Here is a 20,330-nt window from a genome sequence, read left to right as displayed (position 1 = left end):
ACTAGAATTAAAGAGGAGTTAAAGAACCATGCTTAAATATCTAAGGAGGTGCAATTGGAGTGCTTGGATCATCTACCATGTTTGGAAGCCAAATAAGGAAAGAAATCAAAGAGGCAGAATCTGAAAAGGAAAAATCAGATTTGAGCACTGATCAGTATTTTGGGTATACCTCTCTCCTAAAAAATCCAATTAACACAAGACTAGATGGGTTGGAACCATGACTTAAATATCTACAATTTTTCAGTTTTGAGTTTTTCTAAATTCTCAATTTTTGAAGGCCGAAATCAACTCACAAGTTACTACTATAAACCTAGACGGAAATTAAAATAGTAAAAGTTATTTTTTCTTGGGACACTTGGATGTTAAGGTTTTGAAGGGAGGCGGTATAGATCAAATTTTGGAGAGAAAACCTTGTATTTTTCTTTCTCAAATGGCAACCTAAACTCTTTGCTAGGGCTAGGGGTTATGTTTCTTCTATACGGTATGAATATTCAATGTGATTCTTTCTACGATTTTATCAATAACATATTTGATTGTTCAATTAGATTTCTTTTGATGTTTTAGTTCTTCCATACTTTTAGTAAGTTCAATAATGTTTTTCTTATTGTTTATATGAATTTCTAATAGTTTCAAATAGAAATTAGGTTTCAAAATGAATGAGTTTTTCTGAAAACTTTTCTAACTGCATTATTAATCTAGGTTATCATTCATTCTTGAATTGTCTCAGTTCAACCAAATCATAAGTATTTAATTGTAAAAGAACAATCATTTCTAGAACAATTTTCATAATGCAATCAAACACTTGAAAATATTTTCCTTTCCCGAAAATATTTTACACCTGAAAATATTTTACACTTGGAAAATATTTTACATTCAACCAAACGCAGCCTTAGTAGATGAAACTAAATGCATGGCATTTAAAATGTCTTGAGATTGGCTTTGCAAAGCTTGACAAAATTTATCAGTAATCTCCATAGTTTCCTTCTCAAGATGCAAGATGAAAAGAAATTCAAATTAAGTTAAACCCTCATAAGCATAGTTTTCAGAACCGGACCGGGATGAAAATCGGTTTTTTAAGCATAAAGAACCGGATTTTTTGTTATTTCCATGAACCGCTAAAACCGGGGTTGGACCGTACGAACCGGTGAGAACCGTGCGGTCCAACCCCTTAGCAATTTTTTTTTTTTTGGGATAATTACAGCAAACCCACCTGAGGTTTGGCCCGTTTACACTTTACCTACCCGTGGTTTAAAACTTATCACTTTGCCTACTTGAGGTGCCTTCCGTTAGAGATCTGTTACCCATCTCTCCCTTTGCCGTTAGAAAAACACATTTTTAGAGAAAAACAAACATAACAAAGATCAAAAAGTTAGGGTTTTTTATTGCTTAAGAACTTCGTCCATTTATGGTTGCTGCCCTCTTTTTCTTCGAGCAATATCATCAGAGAATTCAAAGCCTTCTTCGCTCGACGAACCTATCCATCTCCAACTGGCCTCTGCTCCAATGTGGCCACAGCAATCTCAGCTAGCTTCTGGTAATTCCTCACGGTCTCGACAGCATGAGACACAGCATTACAAACATCGAGAGCTTTCACCACTCGATCGTGGAACTCAAGGACGAGTTTATCAAGTGGGGGCTTCGAAATCTGAGAAGGGTCCCAACCCAATAACAAAATGGCCTTGTACTCAGCCTCGCAGCACAGAAACACGTCGAGGAGTTTGTGTAGCCACGAGATGGATAGGAGCCCATCGCCTAAAGTGTCCTCGGATTGAGACAACAGATCGGCGAAACTATCCGCCACATGTTTCTGAAAAAGCTCGAGGTCCTTCAGCTCTTGTTCATGGTTACCATCCATCGAAACCACTTGGTTTCGATGGATACTGATTCGATTTAGAAATGAACCTTGATTATCTGTTGCAGGCATTGCTGATGGAAAATAAAAATTTTGGATGAAGAAAGTGACAGAGTGGAATAATAAAATCGTTTTCTTTGGCTTAAAAGTGAGAGAGGAAGAGAGAAAAGAGGAACTAAGAGAAGGCAAAAAATCTGAAACGGAGATTGAGGAAGAACAAGTCAGAGAGAGAGTTTGAGTTATGTAGTTTTAAGGCGAAGTTCTTAAGCAAAAAAAAAAACCCTACCTTTTTGATCTTTGTTTTGTTTGTTTTTCTCTAAAAATGTGTTTTTCTAATGGCAAAGGGAGAGGTGGGTAACAGATCTCTAACGGAACGCACCTCAGGTGGGCAAAGTGATAAGTTTTAAACCACGGGTAGGTAAAGTGTAAACGGGCCAAACCTCAGGTGGGTTTGCTGTAATTATCCCTTTTTTTTAACAATTTTATTCTACTTAATTAAATTATCCATCTCTTACAAGGAATAAAAAAAAAATTATAATTAAAATCCTTCAAAGATATTCAACTTTATTTCAAAAATTAATCATAAATTTTAATGTTTTCATGGTTATTATTTTATTTTATTAACTTTCTTATTTAATTATTAAATATATGCTTGAAAATTATTAAATTTCCCTCACATATATAGATATATTGTCAATTTTGCTAGTTTTATAAATTTAATATATATATTTAGACTTTAATTAATTAATTATTTAATTATGACGTCATCACGGTTCGATCCCGGTTCGACCTCGGTTCGACCTCAAAAACCTTGAACCTCTCCTTTTAACGGTTCAATGAACAGTCCGGGTCTGAAAACCTTGCTCATAAGCGGATTCTGCTTTTGCCTAATGTTCTCCATCAATTGCATCATCAATTATATTTTGTAAAACTTCAACAGTTGAAGTAAACATCCTTAATAAGCTAGAAACTATCTAAAATGTGAACTCCAACATGTTTCTACAGGTCGTTGTAAAGTGCCAATTTGATTGAGTCGACTTCCAGTCTCAAGCTTTTCAAGATCAATCAAACGTGCTATTTCATTAGCATTGGCAACTTTCAATTGCTCATTGCGCTTGCATGAAGCATTAACAATTTTGATCAGAAAAAGCAAATGTAAGAAAAAAATGACTAATGGGAACAACTTGTTTTGATACTTTTACTAATGCCAATTGTAAGCAATGTGCAAAACAATGGATGTAGTAAGCATATGAGCAATCATTCAAAATCAAAGCTTGTAATTCATTTCACATACCTCGCCTGTTGCTTGCTCCATCATATCCTTCCCCTCGAATATTTTGTATATCTAAGCAATGTTGAGGTAACAAAGAATATATCCCCTTCTTTAGAGTCAAAGCAGCAATGTCAACAACATGAATAAGCCTTAAAAAACGTTCTTTCACAAAGCCTTCTGCATCAACATATCTAAAAATCACAGCCATTTGCTCTTTCATGGACTCATCACGAGCTTCATCAACCATTATGCAAAACTTTGCATCACCAATTTCTTCCCGAATGACCTTCTTCAATTTGATTGAGTAAACATGTAGAATTTCCCTTTGAATCCTAGGTGATGTGTAGGTTGCCTTTTTGGGAGCTTTTTCTATTATTTTAGCAACCTTCTCATTCCAAAAAGTCACAATACCCAATGATTCTAAAAAGTTGCCACGATTTAATGAAGTAAAACTTTTATCTCGACCTTTAAAAGCTATAGCTTGAAAGGCAAGATATCGGACAATAAAAACTGTGGCCTTCAGTTGCAATCGATTATTTGCAATTTGTTCAGTAGTGAAATGATTAACTACCCTTTGTAAATGTTGCCATTGGTTCATCAAATCCTTACACATTTGCTCAGCAACTCTATGAACTGAGTTAGGATCTTTTCCTATATGACCTTGAAAATAACAATCTTTGCCCCCAACCTTTTTCCAATTTCTAAATCCACCAATAATGAATGTATTTTGTCCCATAATCCCATTGGAATTATAAAAGACAAAGCATGGTAGACAATAAGCTGCATCCATCGTAGGAGAATATTCAAGCCATGTTGAATAATTTCCAAACCAAGAAGCTTGAAAGTTACAATTGTGCTTTCCACTTTTTTTGAATGTCGTTAGAGGAGGTTGGTGCGGACCTTTTATAATGTAAGCCCGTCGAATTTCATCACGTTGATTAACATGATATTCCAATATTTGTTTGCGTGTTCCGGGATCATAATCCAAAGAATCAAGGTCAATTCTTTGAAATTGTGTTTGAGAGATTAGAACATTGACATTTTCCGGAATTGGAACATTGACATTTTTCGGAATTGGAACATCAAAATTTTCTAGAATTGGAACATCTACATTTTCTGGAATTGGAATAGCAACATTAGTTATTGGCAATTCCACATTGACTTCAGAAGAATTTGAAGTTAAACCTTTTTTTTTGAAAAAATCAAGCATTGTAGTTGATTTTTTCATGATCTACAAATAAAATAAAAATCATATAAGAATCACCGTTATTTTCTTAAATTTGTGTGACAATTTTCTATATTATATGATTTGTTTTTTTCTTTTTGTCTTTGGTCTACCTTTCAGCCTTTATTTATGTCTTTGTGTTTGGTTGGTTTGCCTTTATTTATGTCTTTGTGTTGTCTCTCTCTGCCTTTATTTATGTTTTTGTGAATTTTGTGTTGTCTCCATCTTTCTAATTTTGAGCCACTAACCCAATGAATCCCACTACTGACACTGCTAACAAAAACTTTTCTTAACTTTTGACCTTTTTTTTTCTTGTCACTTGTTCGTTGCCGAACTCCACTTGTCCCTTTTATGCCCAACTACCAGTCAACAAAGAAAAAGCTATCTCTATAACTCTACTCTCTCTCTCTCTATCTCTCTTATCTATATAATGCAAGAGAGAGAGTCACAAACATAGAGTGACAGTCACAAAGCCAAAAGGCCAAAAAAAAAAAAACACATATTCTCAGATCACAAGCATAGTTTCTTAGATTCTAAAAAACACAGATTCTCATATTCTCAATAAAAACACAAACATGAACAAGGCACAAGCATGAAGCATAGTTTCTGTGAATCTTAGATTCTCAGACCACAAGCACAGATTCCCAGTTATCACAGTGATAAGAGTAAATACCTGTGAGTGTGATAAGTCTTCGTGGGTGGCGGCGGCAAGTAGGTCTCGCATGGTGGCATCGGTTTCGCGGGCGTGGGTACAAGATGATTAGATAAACTGATGAAGATGGGTCTCCGCTCCGGTCTCGCAAGCTTCATGGGCCATGGCGTCACGCTGTCACTGACACGGCTCAGGCTCTCTATCTTTCTGTCTCTCTCCATCACGGCGACACTGACACGGTCTCCTCTCCGATCAAGATGAGTCTCTCTGTCTCGCCTTTCTCTCTGCCTCACTTTCCTTTTTTTTTTTTTTTTGTTCTCTGTTTTATTTTGGACTACTGAGACTTGAGCTGAGTTTTTTTTTACATGGGTCATGGGCTCCTGGCCAGGTGATGGGCTAAGGGTCATGATTTTTGGGAGGGGCCTAAGCTAAAAACTCAGGGGCGCCCAAGCCCTTTTTTTTTTTTTTTGGGCCTAAGGGGGACCCCAGGCCCCCTTAGCCTTCTACCTGGGTCCATCCTTGATTCCAAACCTCAACCACCAAGTAAAGACTAAAAGAATACCATTAGAAGTCTCACTTTCACAAAAGATAATATTCATGATATGCCTTGCAAGTTAAAAGAGAAAATAAAAGTAAGAGATTTTCAGCTTTCATATAGGAAAGTAATGAACTAAGATTTTTTTATTTTTTATAATTGAATAGTTGTGGTGGGAGAATTTGAACTCTAAATATCTTTGTTATAAACATTAAGAGATTCTAATCGAGCTATAAAGTTCTTGTTATAATAAATTAAGACAATGGATTCCGAGTAGTACAAAGCAAGGATGCTTGAGAGATAGGAGGAAATTGATAAATTTTAGAAAAAGGTAAATCTGAAAGAATTTACTAATTTTGAAATAGAAAAGTAAAGTAAAACTGTTTTTTTTAATTTTTAAATTTTTTTTTTTGGTAATGACTATGACCATGCAGGTAAGGTACATCGAAATATATATATATATATATATATATATATATATATATATTATTTATGCAAAATTACCATTTTGGTCTCTTACTTTTTGGGGTTATTTTTAATTTGAACTCTACTTTTTTAAAGTAGTCAATTTAATCCATGTTATTTTTAATTTAATGTCAAGTTAGTTTTTACCTTTAACTTAGTAACAAAAAATGTTTATGTGACAAATAATGTGTATTGCTGACACATTTTAAAGCTTACATGGCTAATAAAATAATGGGTTTAACTTACCTCCCATACTTTTTAACTGGAAATATTCTTTTATTTTAAATATATAATGACAAATGATAGTGAGTTTTAATCTCTACATTTTATTTAATTAGTAGGTGACGTGACTGTTTCTCATTAAAACAAAAGGAAATTCCTCTAAAATAATAATAAAATTTTTTAATAGACATTAAAACTGTCACCTTAGCATTTAATTTAAAAATCCAAATAACAAAAATAATAAAATGAATAAAAGATAAAATTCTTTCCTTATCTCTAAAGTTCTAAAAACGTACTTTACGAAGAAAATCTCTCTGTCATTTTTCCCTTATTTGAATTTTGAAACCAATTGAACTGACCAACACAAAAAATTCCAACCCAATTCCACCAAACCCTAGATCGATCTATCCTTGCTGGGGAGATCTATTCGAAATTTCTGCCAAAACGTTTCTTGGTATGTACATAGAGCTCTCGATATGCTACATAACTACAATTGCAAACATATTTTAAATAAGTTCCATTTAGGATCTGATGCCAAAATTTTCATTTATTTTGGTGTGTGGGTGTGAAGGTTCAACAAATGGTAGGGGAGGGATCAAACATTATTGGTGTGAGGAACAGAGCTGCAGTACAGGAAATTAAAATTAATATTTTTTTTTTATATGCTACCGACAGAGTTATTTATATATTTCCATCCACGCTCTGGTTAATTTGTGTTTGCTGGTGTGTTTGGTTGCTAAGAAAAAGATGAAAAAAAAAAAAAAATATTTTTATTGCTTATTCATTTTATTTATTTGTACTTTTTTTTTTTTAAATTTATTTATTGTTTGCAATTTCCTTCTGTCTTTTCTTTAATGCCTTGAGTTTTAATCTTATATTAATCAGTATCATATGAGATTGGGTTTTCAAGTAGCCGCCATTGTAGCTTGAGCTTGCTCGTAGTAGTCACGGAGTAATTTAGAAAAAAAAAAAAAAAAATTATGGACGATTTATTTTGACCTTATTTTATGCTCTCTTTAATTTTCTAAATTCACTTTTTCTTTTTCTTTTACATTTCTTGATTGTGGGTCACCGAGTGAATCTGTTCGAGTTCTAAAGCAGGACCATGAAACACGTTGTAACACCACTTATGTCAACACGAACACTTTACCTTTTTGGTTTCTCAAAAAAAAAAAAAAAAACCTTTATCTTGTCATTCATAAGTGTTTCCTTAAATCCACATGAAGATACGGCCTACGCAACAGTAATAATACTAAAATTCACAATTCCTCCGTCATCTGGATAGTTACCATTAATCCTAAACTTATGTTAGTCACATACATTAAAAAAAAAAAAAAAACAAATTAGACAGAAGTACAAATAAAACTCTTTTTTGAAACTTTAGGAATTAAAATTGCTCATTTGAACATTTGAAACATTGAATACTAAAAGGGCTTAATGAGGAAACTTTAGGTACACAATGTTTTTTTAAAGAAAAAACAAATTATGACCTTATGCTATTTTCTCTCTTTAATTTTCTACATTCACCATTTTTTTTTTTTAATTTTTAATTTTTTATTAATTATTATTATGGGTTTCAGTACCATGTAGTGAATCTGTTTGGAGTTATAAAGCAAGAACATGTAACATGTTGTAACACCACTTGTATGAATAATACACTATCACTTTACCTCTTCACTCATAAGGGAGCGTTTGGTTCGCTGTGATGCGTTTTTGATGTGATGATTACAATGATGTAATATTAAGATTTTTTTGTTTATTTTACTTTTTCTAATATTACCATAATTTAAAATTACAAAATATATTATACAATACCTTAATCTCATTACTTTCCTAAACGATGTAATGTTGGATTCTTGTCTTGAGATTATATTAATATAATATTACAATAATATAATATTACAGTGTAATATAACATCACGACAAACCAAACACCCCTTAAATGTTTCCTTAAATCCACGTGCTTATAATGACTACACATTAGTAATAGTAGTGAAATCTACAATTTCACCGTTCTTTGCATGGTTACCATTAGTCTTAAACCTTTTTTAGTCATGTACATATTAAAAAAAAAAAAAATTAACAAATTTCATAGAAGTACCAATAAAGTTCGTTTTTGAAACTTTAAGGACTAAAATTGCTTATTTGAAACATTATATATACTATCTACCAAAAGGGCTCAATGTGGAAACTTTAGAGACACAATGTTTCTTTTTTTTTGGGGAAAAAAAAATGGACACAGTGTATTCTAACCTTATGCTATTCTCTCTTTAATTTTCTAAATTCTCTTTTTCTTTTTCTTTTTCTTTTTCGTTTTCTTTTTCTTTTATATTAATTGATTACAGGTTTTGGTATCACGAATTGAATCTGTTTGGAGTTCTAAAGCAAGACCATGAAACACGTTGTAACACCACTTGTATGAATACTAACACTTTACCTTCTCATTCATAAGTATTTCCTTAAATCCCCAGGACAATAATGCCTACACAACCATACTAGTAGTGAAATTTACAATTTCGCTGCATGGTTACCATTAATCTTAAACGGTTGTTAGTAACAATGTATCCTAATTTAAAAAAAAAAAAAAAAAAAAGTACCAATAGAGCTCGTTTTTAAAATTTTTGGGGCTAAAATTGCTCATTTGAAATATTAGATAGATAGTAAAAGGGCTCAATGTGGACACTTTAAGGGCTACCTAAAAAAAAAAAAAAAATTATGGACACAATGTATTTTGACCTTATGCTATTCTAATTTTTCTTTTTCTTTTTCACTACTTGGTTATGGGTTATGGTATCATAGAGTAAATTAGTTTCTTGTTCTAAAGTAAGGCCATGAAACACTTTGTAACACCACTTACGGGAATACTAGCACTTCACCTTTTCATTCACAAGTGTTTCCTTTAATCCACATGATAATAAGGATTATGCAACAATACTAGCAGTGAAATTTACAATTCTACCATTCTCCGTGAGGTTACAAAAATGTACAGAATTAAGCTTAAACTTTTGTTAATCACAAACATAAAAAAAAAAATTAATGAATTAGATATATAGAAGTACCAGTAAAGCTACTTTAGGGACTAAAATCACTCATTAATTTGAAACACTAGATACTAAAATAGATCAATGTGGAAACTTTAGGGACACAATGTGTTCTAACTTTATGCTATTCTCTCTCTAATTTTCTACATGCTCTTTTGCTTTTTCTTTTACATTTCTTGACTCTGGGTTTTGGTATCACAGAGTGAATCCATTTAGAGTTGTAAAGTAAGAAATGGATCGCGTTGTAATAACACCACTTATGGAACATGTGGTAACATCACAATGTTTCCTTAAATCCACATGACGGTAAGGCCTATATGCAACACTAATAAAGCTTGATTTCAAAACTTTAGGGATTAAAATTGCTCATTTGAAATATTAGATACTAAAAAGACTCAATATGAAAACTTTCTGGGACAAAATGTTATATATATATATCATGATCTATTTTTTCCTTATGCTATTCTCTCTTTAACTTTCTATCTTTTTTATTATTATTATTATTATTAATTAATTTATTTATGGATCATGTTATCACGCAGTTGTAACACCACTTTTGTGGTTCTAAAGCAACACCATGAAACACATGTTGTAACACCACTTTTGTGAATACTAACACTTTACCTTTTCATTCATAAATGGTTCCTTAAATCCACATGAAGGTAAGGCTGACGCAACAGTAGCAGTGAAATTTACAATTCCACATTTCTCTGCACGGTTACCATTAATCTTAAATTGATGACTACATATTTCTTTAACCCTATATTCCTAGTTACTAAACCTTCAGAACATATAAACTCATGTGATCTGTCCCAAGACATGTTGCAGTTTTAAAAACACTTAGAATTTACTAATTCCTATGACAACTGACAAAAACGAATCCTCATATTTTTTCCCCCTACATCACACTGGATATTAAAAGGATTTCAATTGTAGTAATAAACACTACATTAGTCACTTCAAAGTCTTCAAATTTACATGAGAACTCAGATTCGAAAGCTAACATGAATTACGATTTTGTTGAATACATGATTCCAAACCTCAGAAACCAAGTAACGAATACCAATGACAAATCAAGGGGTGCTAGAGAGACAGAGCAATTGGAAAAATTTTAGAAAAAGTAGACTGGAAGAATTTATATATATAAAACAAAATAAAAAAACTTAGACTAGTAGCATTGTAGTTGGCAACTTGAACTCTTTAGTACTTTAAGTATAGTGCTTAAAGTATGAGAAACTATTAGGTACTTCTGGGCTGGGTATAGTGTTATGATACCCCCTTCTTTTTTACTATGGATCCGATTAATTAAATTTTTGGTGGAGTCCAAGAATATAAAAGGAGAGAGTACCATATCACTGTATTCCTAGAATACTTCGTAGTTTTTTTTTTTTAAATTTTTTATTATAAATATTTAGGTTCTTACTTCTTAATATCATTCATTATTTTTTGTTATAAAGAAAACAAGAAATCTTGTGGATGAATATTGTCAAAGTAATAAGAATATGAAAAAGGAAAAGGTAGGAAAGTGAGTGAAAGAGACATAGAGAAGCATAATCTACTTCAATAATAAGCATTAAGTCACTTTCCTTTTTATCCTTTTCTCTTTTACTTGTCTTTAGATCTTGGAATAATATTGTTATCATGTACCTGTGAGATGGACAAAATTGCCTTATGCCATTTTCACTCAAATTATATAGCGTTATGCCCCCCTCCCAAACTAATTACGGAAATGTCCATATTTTGAAACTCGATTTTCTCAAAATCAAGTTAAGCCCTATAGTGACATTTTTAAAGACCTATAGTGGCATTTTGTAACTCGAGCTCCATGAAATCGAGTTACAAAACGTCATTATAAGTCCTTAAAACGTCACTTTAGGTCCTTAAAAACGTCACTATAGGGCTCTAGTTTTTTTTTTTTTTTTTTTTTTTTTTTTTTAAACTCTATTACGAGAAAATCGAGTTACGAAAGAGGGGTATTTCCCTAATTAGTTTGGGAAGGGGGGCATAAGACTATATAATTTGGGTGAAAAGGGCATAAGGCCATTTTGTCCCCTGTGAGACTGCAAGTTACCATATTTTTTTTTTTTTTTTTTTTTTTTTGTGAAGAAACAACAACTTATATTAATGAAAAAAAAAAAAATCATTCATAGTGGACTAGAAGGACATCATTTTAGATTGTAAAATACTTTAGTGGCCATTTAAAAGATGTAATATATATATATATATATATATATATATCTTCTTTTTGTAAACAACTTTGGTTTAAAAAATGATTGGAATTATTTTTTTCCAACCCATAATGTTGTAATTAAAGAGACCGTCCATTTGTAATTTAATTCACATAACTTTGTTAATAAGTCATATGACTTGTTTAATATAGACATTGATAATCTTATAAATCACCATGTAATAGATTGGAAAAAAAAAAAAAAAGCTCCAAATTAATATGTTTGTAACCAAACTTTAATTTTCTTTTCTTTTGTCTTTATTTTCTATTTCTTTTCATTGTTTATGGATTTTGTTATAATAGTGTGATCATATATATATGTGTGTGTGTGTGTGTGTGTTTTGTACTATAAGATACATATTGACTCTTCAAAAGTCACAGTTGTTTTAGTAGTGTTCAAATGCATGCACGAAGTTTTATTTTTTATTTTTTATTATTTTTGTTAATAATTTGATAGTTATAACAGGAGAGGGGGCATTTGAACTTTGGATGTCATGGACACTCCAAAAGGTGCTAGCCAATTGAGTTACACATGTTAGTTGACATAACAATGCAATCATCAATTCTTTAAAAAAAAAAAAAAAAAAATCAAACAAACAAACAAATTGAATCATCTTTATCTTATCTTTTTTTTCCTTGCTTTGTTTAAAGGTAAGAAGAAGTTTTTGTTTTCTCTTTATTTATATAATAGGTGAGAAATAGTTTGTATTAAAATATTAAATGAAAACCATAAAGAACTAATTGGATTCATGATTTGATAATAAGGTGCAATAATTATAGAGCAGATGTTAGAGGTTGTAAGTCTATTGTATTTATATGACAATAAAAAATTTTTTTTTAAAAAGAGGAAAACCTACACAGGATAGAATCTCAATAATAATCTATAATCTATAATATAAATAAAATTGAAGCTATTTGACTTTTGTCGATTGCATATCATTGTCTCACACAAGTTTTTGAGGCCTCACAATTTTACATGTTATTATTCTAATATATATATATATATATATATAGATATATATTAATTGAATTTAGATTCTGTTTTGTATTTAGGGTCTTTTTGGTTGGGTGTTTTGGGAGATTAATATAACATTTATAAACTCTATTTTACAACCACAAGTCCTCATATATATATATATATATATATATATATATATTATAAATGTTCATTATAAACTCAAAATACAGTTTTTCAATAGCTTATAAAAACTTACCCTTAGTCTATTCATTAAAATATTGGTACAACACTTTTAAAAAAAAATTAGAACAATCATATTAAATGTTAGAGACGAAACAGGTAATTTACTCTAGAATATATAGCTGCATAGCCTACATTATTGCATATACAAGCACAATTATAATAAATGAGTGTTGTGAGTTCCAATTAATTCAACTAATAAAGTTTCTTATCATCGAATAAAATATTTAGAGTTTGGGTTCGATGGAGTGAACGCTACGGGTTGAAACTATCTCTAAGAAAAATAATAAATATATATTAATAACAACCATAATCATCAAATTTTATATTTAGAGAAAAAAAAAACAAAAGAGAAAGAAAAAGAATCATATTATGTTACTGACTAGTATATATATAAACTTAAGCATACACGAGTTATTTATAAAAGAGAGAAAAAAATTTCCGGTTCAAGAACAAATTATTAAAAAAAGGAAATAATTATTATCTTAATTTTTTCTTCTCTTCATTTAAGCAATTTGTCCTTGAACCGGAACTTTTATATTTTTTATTTTTTTATATATACTAATTTTAGGAAAAAAATTCAATTAATTAAATTCAAATTTTTTTCCCACAGATTTTACTAAATCCTCAACTATTTTTTCAATTAGTGTCTTTTATTAAGAGACAATTTTATACAAAGAACGCATTCAAATAATTGTTCCAAATCAGCCATGAAAGATAAAGTCTCTTCAGTGCATAACCCATTGAGAATTAAAATGTTAGTATGATGATGTTTAGGGGAAAAAACATGATAGCAATGAGTTTGGGAAAGAATATAATTATATAAAACATAATAAAGAACAAATTAGAGAAAATACAAAAAGAGTACATCAATCTAAGTTCTCAAATTAATTTCTTTCTGATTTGCTTCTCTTCTTCTTTTTCATTTTCTTTTGTGTTTGTGAAGTTTTATATTTTTGGCACGATGGCATAATTTAATGAAAGTATGAGGAACATTTCTTCATAACAAAAGGTGGCAGTCCTCAAGAGCTAGCTATATATATGGAAGAAGTTGTAGATGAGCTCCAAGGTGAACTCAACATAACTGGAGCTACTTGGGAATATTTTTGGAGATGTTTCAAAGCGTGAAATGGATTTTTGTTATTGTAAGTATTTGATGACTTAAACTTTAGGTCTATTAAGTTGTTAATTTCTATATACATGCATGCCTAGTGAACCTTGCACCTGGGTTTGATAGATATGATCGTTAAATATATTATTACTAAATCAATTGCGTTTTGATTTATATTTAATGTGTACCATTAATATAAGTTACACCACTTCATTAATTTCTTTTTATTAAACCACAATTTTGTGGAACCTATTTTTCAGCTAAATGTTTTTAGTAGGTTAATCTTACATGCCAAGTTTGACAATAATAAGATATTATTTACTGATAAATCTATCATCATTTTCCCATAAAAAATAAAATCTATAAGTTTTTTTAAAAAATATTCAGTACATTTTTATATTTAAAAAAAACTGTAATTTTGAGGACTACTGGATATGTACATACTCATATATTTTGCATATATTTCATAAGAATTATAACTAGTATCAGAGGTTTGAACATTCTTTGAAATTGAAATTTATATTCATGTTTTATTCCAGGCTTTACATTTCAACCAAATTAAACTTATAATATCGAATTCTTCTTCTACGTTAAGTCTGTCTTCAAATATTACATGGTCTTTCCTGTAAATATTTCTCAAAAAAGTTTGTGCACACTTTCAAACACAGTCACAAACTAGTTTATGCTCATAAAATTTCTATATAAATAATCAAATAAATATATGCACGTAGTCCATTCATACATACATACATACATACATATATATATATATATATATATATGATGAGCAAATGGCTGAAACCCATTTTCATTAGGTTTTAGATGTTAGCTAATTCTATGTGACAAACATAGCGTCTAAGGGCTGTTATTCATAGATTAGATCCATAAAAAATGATTCAATGAGGTTTTGGGATTATTGTAGTAGAAGGGGAAGAGGGACATTTATTTAAGTTACAATGGAGAGTCTAGTTATTTATTTATTTTTTAGAGAGTTTCAATCTATAGCGTCTGTTTCTGATAATAACTCTTTATCATCAGACCAAGATACCAATTGATTTTTAGTGTAGGTGAGAATTGAATCACAGATCTCTTATTCAACCATTAAAGACTTTACCAGTTGAGCTAACTGAAACCCACAAGAGTCTAGTTATTTAAAGGTTTTGTAATAAGACTATCGTAACAGTTTGTTCTGGTGAATTTTATATAGGATTGGATTCCTAGAGTAATTTTTCCATTTAAAGAGGTTTTACATTAGTTATCCACTTGTTTTCCATTTCTAGTAATTTTTCCATTTTTCCATTACATTAGGCTTTCATTATAATTTTGTTTTAGATTTGATATTATAATAGTGATTAAGATATCTTTTTTGCTAAACTATTTGGAATACATCATCAATTGATCAATTAGTCCACTACGGGGTCAAAATAAAAATTTTCAATTCGTATCAAAGTAACTGAAATACATATGGATTGATACAAAACTATAAGTAGAATTCACCTTGAAAACCGGCTTGCAAGAGGAGGGTGCCTAACAGCTTATATACACATGTTTTAGCTTGCACTTAAGTAATGTGAGACATTTGGATCATTATATACCACCACGCTCTGTAGCTAACATCCACGATGACTTACTGTATTGACTCAATGGTAGCCCCCTCTCTTTTTGGTAGCTCCACTCACCTATCAATTATTCAATTAGCAAGAAATTTTAATCTAGTCTCTAGGTTGCCTCCTTTAAGATCCAACCACAAAAGCTGTAATTCATTTGATCTCATAATCAACAAGCTACGTTTGATTATCTGACGTGATGATTGACTCTAATACCAAATGAAACAAACTCATGTGTAGAATTCACTCTTGAAAAATGGCTTACAAGGGAAGGGCCCCAAGAGCTTATATACACATGGTTAAGCTAACACTTAAGGCATGTGGGATATTAGGATCATAGCATGCCTCCATGGTCCACAGTTGATGTCCACAATGACTCACTTTATCAACATTGACCCGATGATAGCCTTTTCTTTTTTTTTTTTTCGTGGATCCACTCACCTATCAGTTATTCGATGATTTGGTAAGACATTTTAATTTAACCTCTAGGTCGTCCCATTCGGGACTCGACCACAAAATCACTACTCATTTGATCCCCCATACTCAATGAGCTATGTCCGATTACTTGACGTGGTGGTTGTTTCTGATAGCAAACAATACAAACCCATAAATAATTAAAACTCACACTTGAAAACTGGTTTGCAAGAAAAGGGTATCCAATAACTTATATAAACTTGTTTAAGCTTGTATTTAAGCAACATAGGATACTTTGAAAATTTTAAGGAAATTTTAATGTATTTTTGGTTGGTTTTTATTTTATTTATTTTATATGGTATATATAATATGCTTTAACTTTCAAACTTTAAATTTATGATGTATTTTGGAATTTTTTTAATAAGGAATTTATATTTTTATGTTTAAAGATTTAAATTGTATATATATATATATATATATATAAGGAAAATATCTCATTGTATTCATATAAATGGTTGCCACAATTTACATCAAATAGGATTTGTTCCATGACAATAGGTGGGGTTTCCTCTATCCTGAAGGTGAGAAATTGATGATAACTTCCATTTTTACGGTTGCTTTCGTATTTGTTGATTTTTATTGTATGATATTGAAAGCAATTATCATTGTTTTATGCAAATGAGAAAGCAACATGTACAATATATGCAAATTTTATAGTAGTATGGAGTAATTCGATAGATACTAGGTGATGATCCACATATTTGTTTCGCTTCGGAATAATTTATGCTATGATTTTTAGGTAACCCATGCCTTTAATTATAATCATGTCATTAATAATATTATCAAAAGCCTTTGTACTTTAGACATCAATTTAGGTTCAAATATCCCCTAAATTTATATATTTTTATTATAGAGTTTCAATCTATTATGTTTGCTTTTGATAATTGTGATTTTTAGGTAACCTACACTTTATTTTTTTCAATTTAGCCAATTCCTGGAGATTTGAACTCCAGCCTTTTCCCCAATACTTCACAAGTACTTATACTTATAAAGTAACTATTGCACTAAAAGTATAGTGTAATAATATAGAAATGATAATGTTTATATTAAATGATGTTAAGAAAAGTGACTCTTAAGACTCAATTTATTTATTTATTTTTGTATCCATTAAGACTCAAATTCTATATCCTCTAAAAGGGGGAAGGAATGAGATTTTTTGCAGTAAACAAATATTTTTTTTAAATATATATATATATATATATATATATTTTAAACAAGTGAGTTTAATTTGTCCCCCCAAGGGAAAGGTATTAACCAAGATTGTTTTGCAGGGAAGCAGGCAATTGTCGAGTTTTTTAAGGCATATCTCTAAAGTAAAGCAATTATGGCAGAGATGGAATCTCAGGAGCTTTATCCTCTTTAGCATTGTGGTTCAGTTTTTTTTGCTTTTTGCTGCACCCCTGAGAAAGAAAACGGCAAACAAAGCAGTATTCATGATCATCTGGGCAGCTTACCTGATTGCTGACTGGGCTGCTAGCTTTGCAGTTGGGCTAGTCTTTGACAGTGAAGAGAAATATACTGCCTCTGGTGCCATTAATAATACTGCTAGTTATTTGGTGATGATGAACCATGGTGTCGTTAGTACCATCGGGTCCAGGAGCAGGGATGATACTGGTCTTCTTCTGGTGATGTGGACACCTTTTCTTTTGTTACTGGTTGGTGGCCAAGACAGAATAACTTCTTTTGCTATTGAGGATAATGAGTTGTGGCTTAGGCACTTGATTTGGCTCTTCCTCCAAATCTTCACCACTGGTTTTGTGTTTTATCAATCATTTCATCTAAACACGCTATGGATCCCCACAATCTTTCTCCTCCTTGCTGGAACAATCAGGTATGCGGAGCGAATAGCTGCATTGTATCTTTCAAGTTCGGATAGTTTTGGGATCTCTGTTCTTGGAGAACCTGACCCTGGGCCTAACTATGAGAGACTGATGAGTGCATTCACGCACTATAAAGGGAACAATCTTCCTATAAAAATGGAGTATGTCGACGACCTAGAATCCCAGGCTAATGAAAATAGTTCAGCCGATGATGGAGGATTATTGGATTCTCGTGAACTGGTGCAGCGTGCTCATTACTTCGCATATAAATACAAGGGACTCATAGTCAATCTCGTGTTCAGCTCCCGTGAGCATACGGAGAGTCGAGAATTCTTCACTAAAAGAAGTGCAGAACAAACATTGAAAATATTAGAGATCCAGCTCAACTACTTTTATGATCTTCTCCATACCAAGGTGCTGGTGGCAACGTCCAAAATAGGAAAAATATCTCGGGGTATATCCACTGGGTTAGTTGTTGCAGCCTTTTCACTTTTCATCTTAGAAGAGAAGGGCACTTTCAAGACGGAGTTTGATGTCGTTGTGACCTACACCTTATTCGTTGGTGTTTTAGCCCTGGATATGGTAACTCTCTTCATATGGCTTTACTCTGATTGGACTGTTTCTTATCTTAAAAAGCTCGACAAAGATTCCCTCAGATTCAAAATCATCAACAAGCTCCTCTTTCCCAAGAAGCAAAGGCAGCCGCAGGAGAAACCCAAGAAAGTTTCTCCCCTCCGATCCAAAATCATCAAGTTCCTCTTTCCCAAGAGGGAAAGGCAGTCGCTGGAGCAACCACGGAGAAAAAAAAAAGTAGGTTCTAGAAGGTGGTCTGAAGATCTATCTCAATTCAACTTCCTTGATTACTGTTATCCACGAAGGTCACGAAGCAGAAGTAAAACCATCGGCGAGATCATCAGCAAAATAGACCAAGGAATTGGATATTTGGACATTATTAACGATTTTATTTATTATTATTTGCCGAGGGACGTTAAGAATTTTATAGATCTGAAGAAAAATGACTTTATAATTCAGATGAAATATGTGACTTCTCACCATTTTGATCCATGCCTATGGAAATTTATCTTCGACGAGCTGTCAGAGAAATCTTACTTTGCGGATGATCCGGAAGAAGCCAAGAGAATAAGCTCAGCTAGAGGTGAATGGATTCTTGAGAGTGGTGACTTCAATTACAGTCTTATCTCAAGTACGTTAATGCATTGTGTCAAAAATGTTGCTTATGATGAAAGCCTTCTACTGTGGCACATTGCTACTGAACTCTGCTACAATAACAATACTGATCAACACAGTCACCCGTCTTTGGATTGTAAATATTGTGATGCTAATTGCTACAAAAAGTGCATCGTCATGGCTGAAAAATTCTTGGACAATGCTGATCTACACAGTCGCATGCCTTCGGGTTGTGATTCTTGTGAACAATGTAATGCTTGTGAATTCAGCAAGCGCCTCTCAGATTACATGTTTTATCTATTATATCAGCCACAAGGTATGATGTCCGAAGTGTCAGGAATTTCAAAACAAAGGTTCAAGGACACCAGCTCTGAAGCGCAACGATTCTTTAGCGAATATGGAGGAGTAGATCTTCAGAAAGGCTGTAAAAATATTCTTGAGGTGGACACATCCGTCAAACCTGTTTATGTGAAGGGAGATCAATCGAAGTCTGTACTGTTTGATGCGTGCATGTTGGCAAAAGAGATTCAAAAGTTGGGAGCAGAGATTAAATGGAAGGTAACAAGTAAAGTGTGGGTGGAATTGTTGTCATATGCTGCGAGTCGTAGCAGAGCAAAGGCCCATGTCCAACAACTAAGTAAGGGCGGTGAGCTTATTACTTTTGTTTGGCTTTTGATGGCACAGTTAGGCTTGAAAGAGCATGCTTGGGTTGAGACCCGTAAAAGAGCAAAGCTGAATCTTAATAAATGACAGGTTATGTACTGAATGATAAATAAATATAATGTGCCCAATAATTTTCTTAATTATTATCTTTATCAATATCATATTTAGATACCATAAATATTATGAAATAAAACATGTGGATTTCATTTGCTTTCATTGATACCATTGTCTTGGCCTGAATTAAATTATAAATGAGTTACATCACTTACAAGTTTGTAAGATCATTTGCTCCAAAAAAAAAAGAAAAGTGTGTAAGGTCTCATTAAGGTAGGTTTCAATTAACTCAACTTGTAAGACTTACAATTTCTTAACAATAATTTTATGAGACGTTGAATTATGTACTTTTACTCTTTTTTTTTTTTTTTTTGAAAGTGGAACTTTTCTTGATTTCATAAGAACACCTTAGAAATTGAAGTACAACAAAGAAAGGTAGAACCACATAAAATTCCTAGCATTTAGCCCTATCAATTTGGCAGAGATGATGAACCATTAGAGGCTCTATTTCATTCTAGGTCAGTGATGTCCTGGACTCTTTAGCCGACTTGGCTAACTCATGAGCCACTTTGTTGTATTCCCTTTTCAAGTGCTTGACTTTCCATATATCAAAGGAAGAGGACAACAGAAGGATCCCTTGAATGATGGGCCTTAAATCTCCATGGGGCGAGTTTGAGGAAATTGCATCAACCACCGAGAGCGAGTCAGACTTAATAATAACTT

The 20,330-nt window shown here is 31.9% G+C and overlaps 2 protein-coding genes and 1 pseudogene across 2 annotated transcripts; 1 reads left to right on the top strand and 2 right to left on the bottom strand.

Annotated features, from left to right (window-relative positions):
* Nucleotides 1-1,208: 1,208 nt before the first annotated feature.
* On the bottom strand, nucleotides 1,209-2,077 carry LOC115979258 (annotated as a pseudogene).
* A 1,061-nt stretch (nucleotides 2,078-3,138) lies between these two features.
* On the bottom strand, nucleotides 3,139-5,074 carry LOC115980201 (zinc finger MYM-type protein 1-like). The gene is made up of 2 exons (XM_031102479.1): nucleotides 4,939-5,074; nucleotides 3,139-4,310 (listed from the first exon to the last, which is right to left on the bottom strand). Exons 1-2 carry the CDS (start codon nucleotides 5,072-5,074, stop codon nucleotides 3,139-3,141), a joined length of 1,308 nt encoding a protein of 435 aa, XP_030958339.1.
* Nucleotides 5,075-13,723: 8,649 nt separating this feature from the next.
* Nucleotides 13,724-19,640, top strand: LOC115980200. The gene is made up of 2 exons (XM_031102478.1): nucleotides 13,724-13,835; nucleotides 17,154-19,640. Exons 1-2 carry the CDS (start codon nucleotides 13,803-13,805, stop codon nucleotides 19,638-19,640), a joined length of 2,520 nt encoding a protein of 839 aa, XP_030958338.1. The 5' UTR covers nucleotides 13,724-13,802.
* The last annotated feature ends 690 nt before the right edge of the window (nucleotides 19,641-20,330 follow it).

Source organism: Quercus lobata, chromosome 3, assembly GCF_001633185.2.
Source record: "Quercus lobata isolate SW786 chromosome 3, ValleyOak3.0 Primary Assembly, whole genome shotgun sequence".
NCBI classification, from domain to species: domain Eukaryota; kingdom Viridiplantae; phylum Streptophyta; class Magnoliopsida; order Fagales; family Fagaceae; genus Quercus; species Quercus lobata.
This window is presented reverse-complemented; position numbering and strand designations above follow the sequence as displayed.

Excerpts from the sequence above, each read along its gene's own strand:
- LOC115980201 (XM_031102479.1), bottom strand. The coding sequence starts at position 5,074 with ATGCGAGACCTACTTGCCGCCGCCACCCACGAAGACTTATCACACTCA. Across the intron at positions 4,311-4,938 it reads AGAAACTATGCTTCATGCTT|GTTTAACTTCAAATTCTTCT; the intron begins GTGCCTTGTTCA and ends TCAAAAAAAAAG.
- LOC115980200 (XM_031102478.1), top strand. The coding sequence starts at position 13,803 with ATGTTTCAAAGCGTGAAATGGATTTTTGTTATT. Across the intron at positions 13,836-17,153 it reads TGAAATGGATTTTTGTTATT|GGAAGCAGGCAATTGTCGAG; the intron begins GTAAGTATTTGA and ends ATTGTTTTGCAG.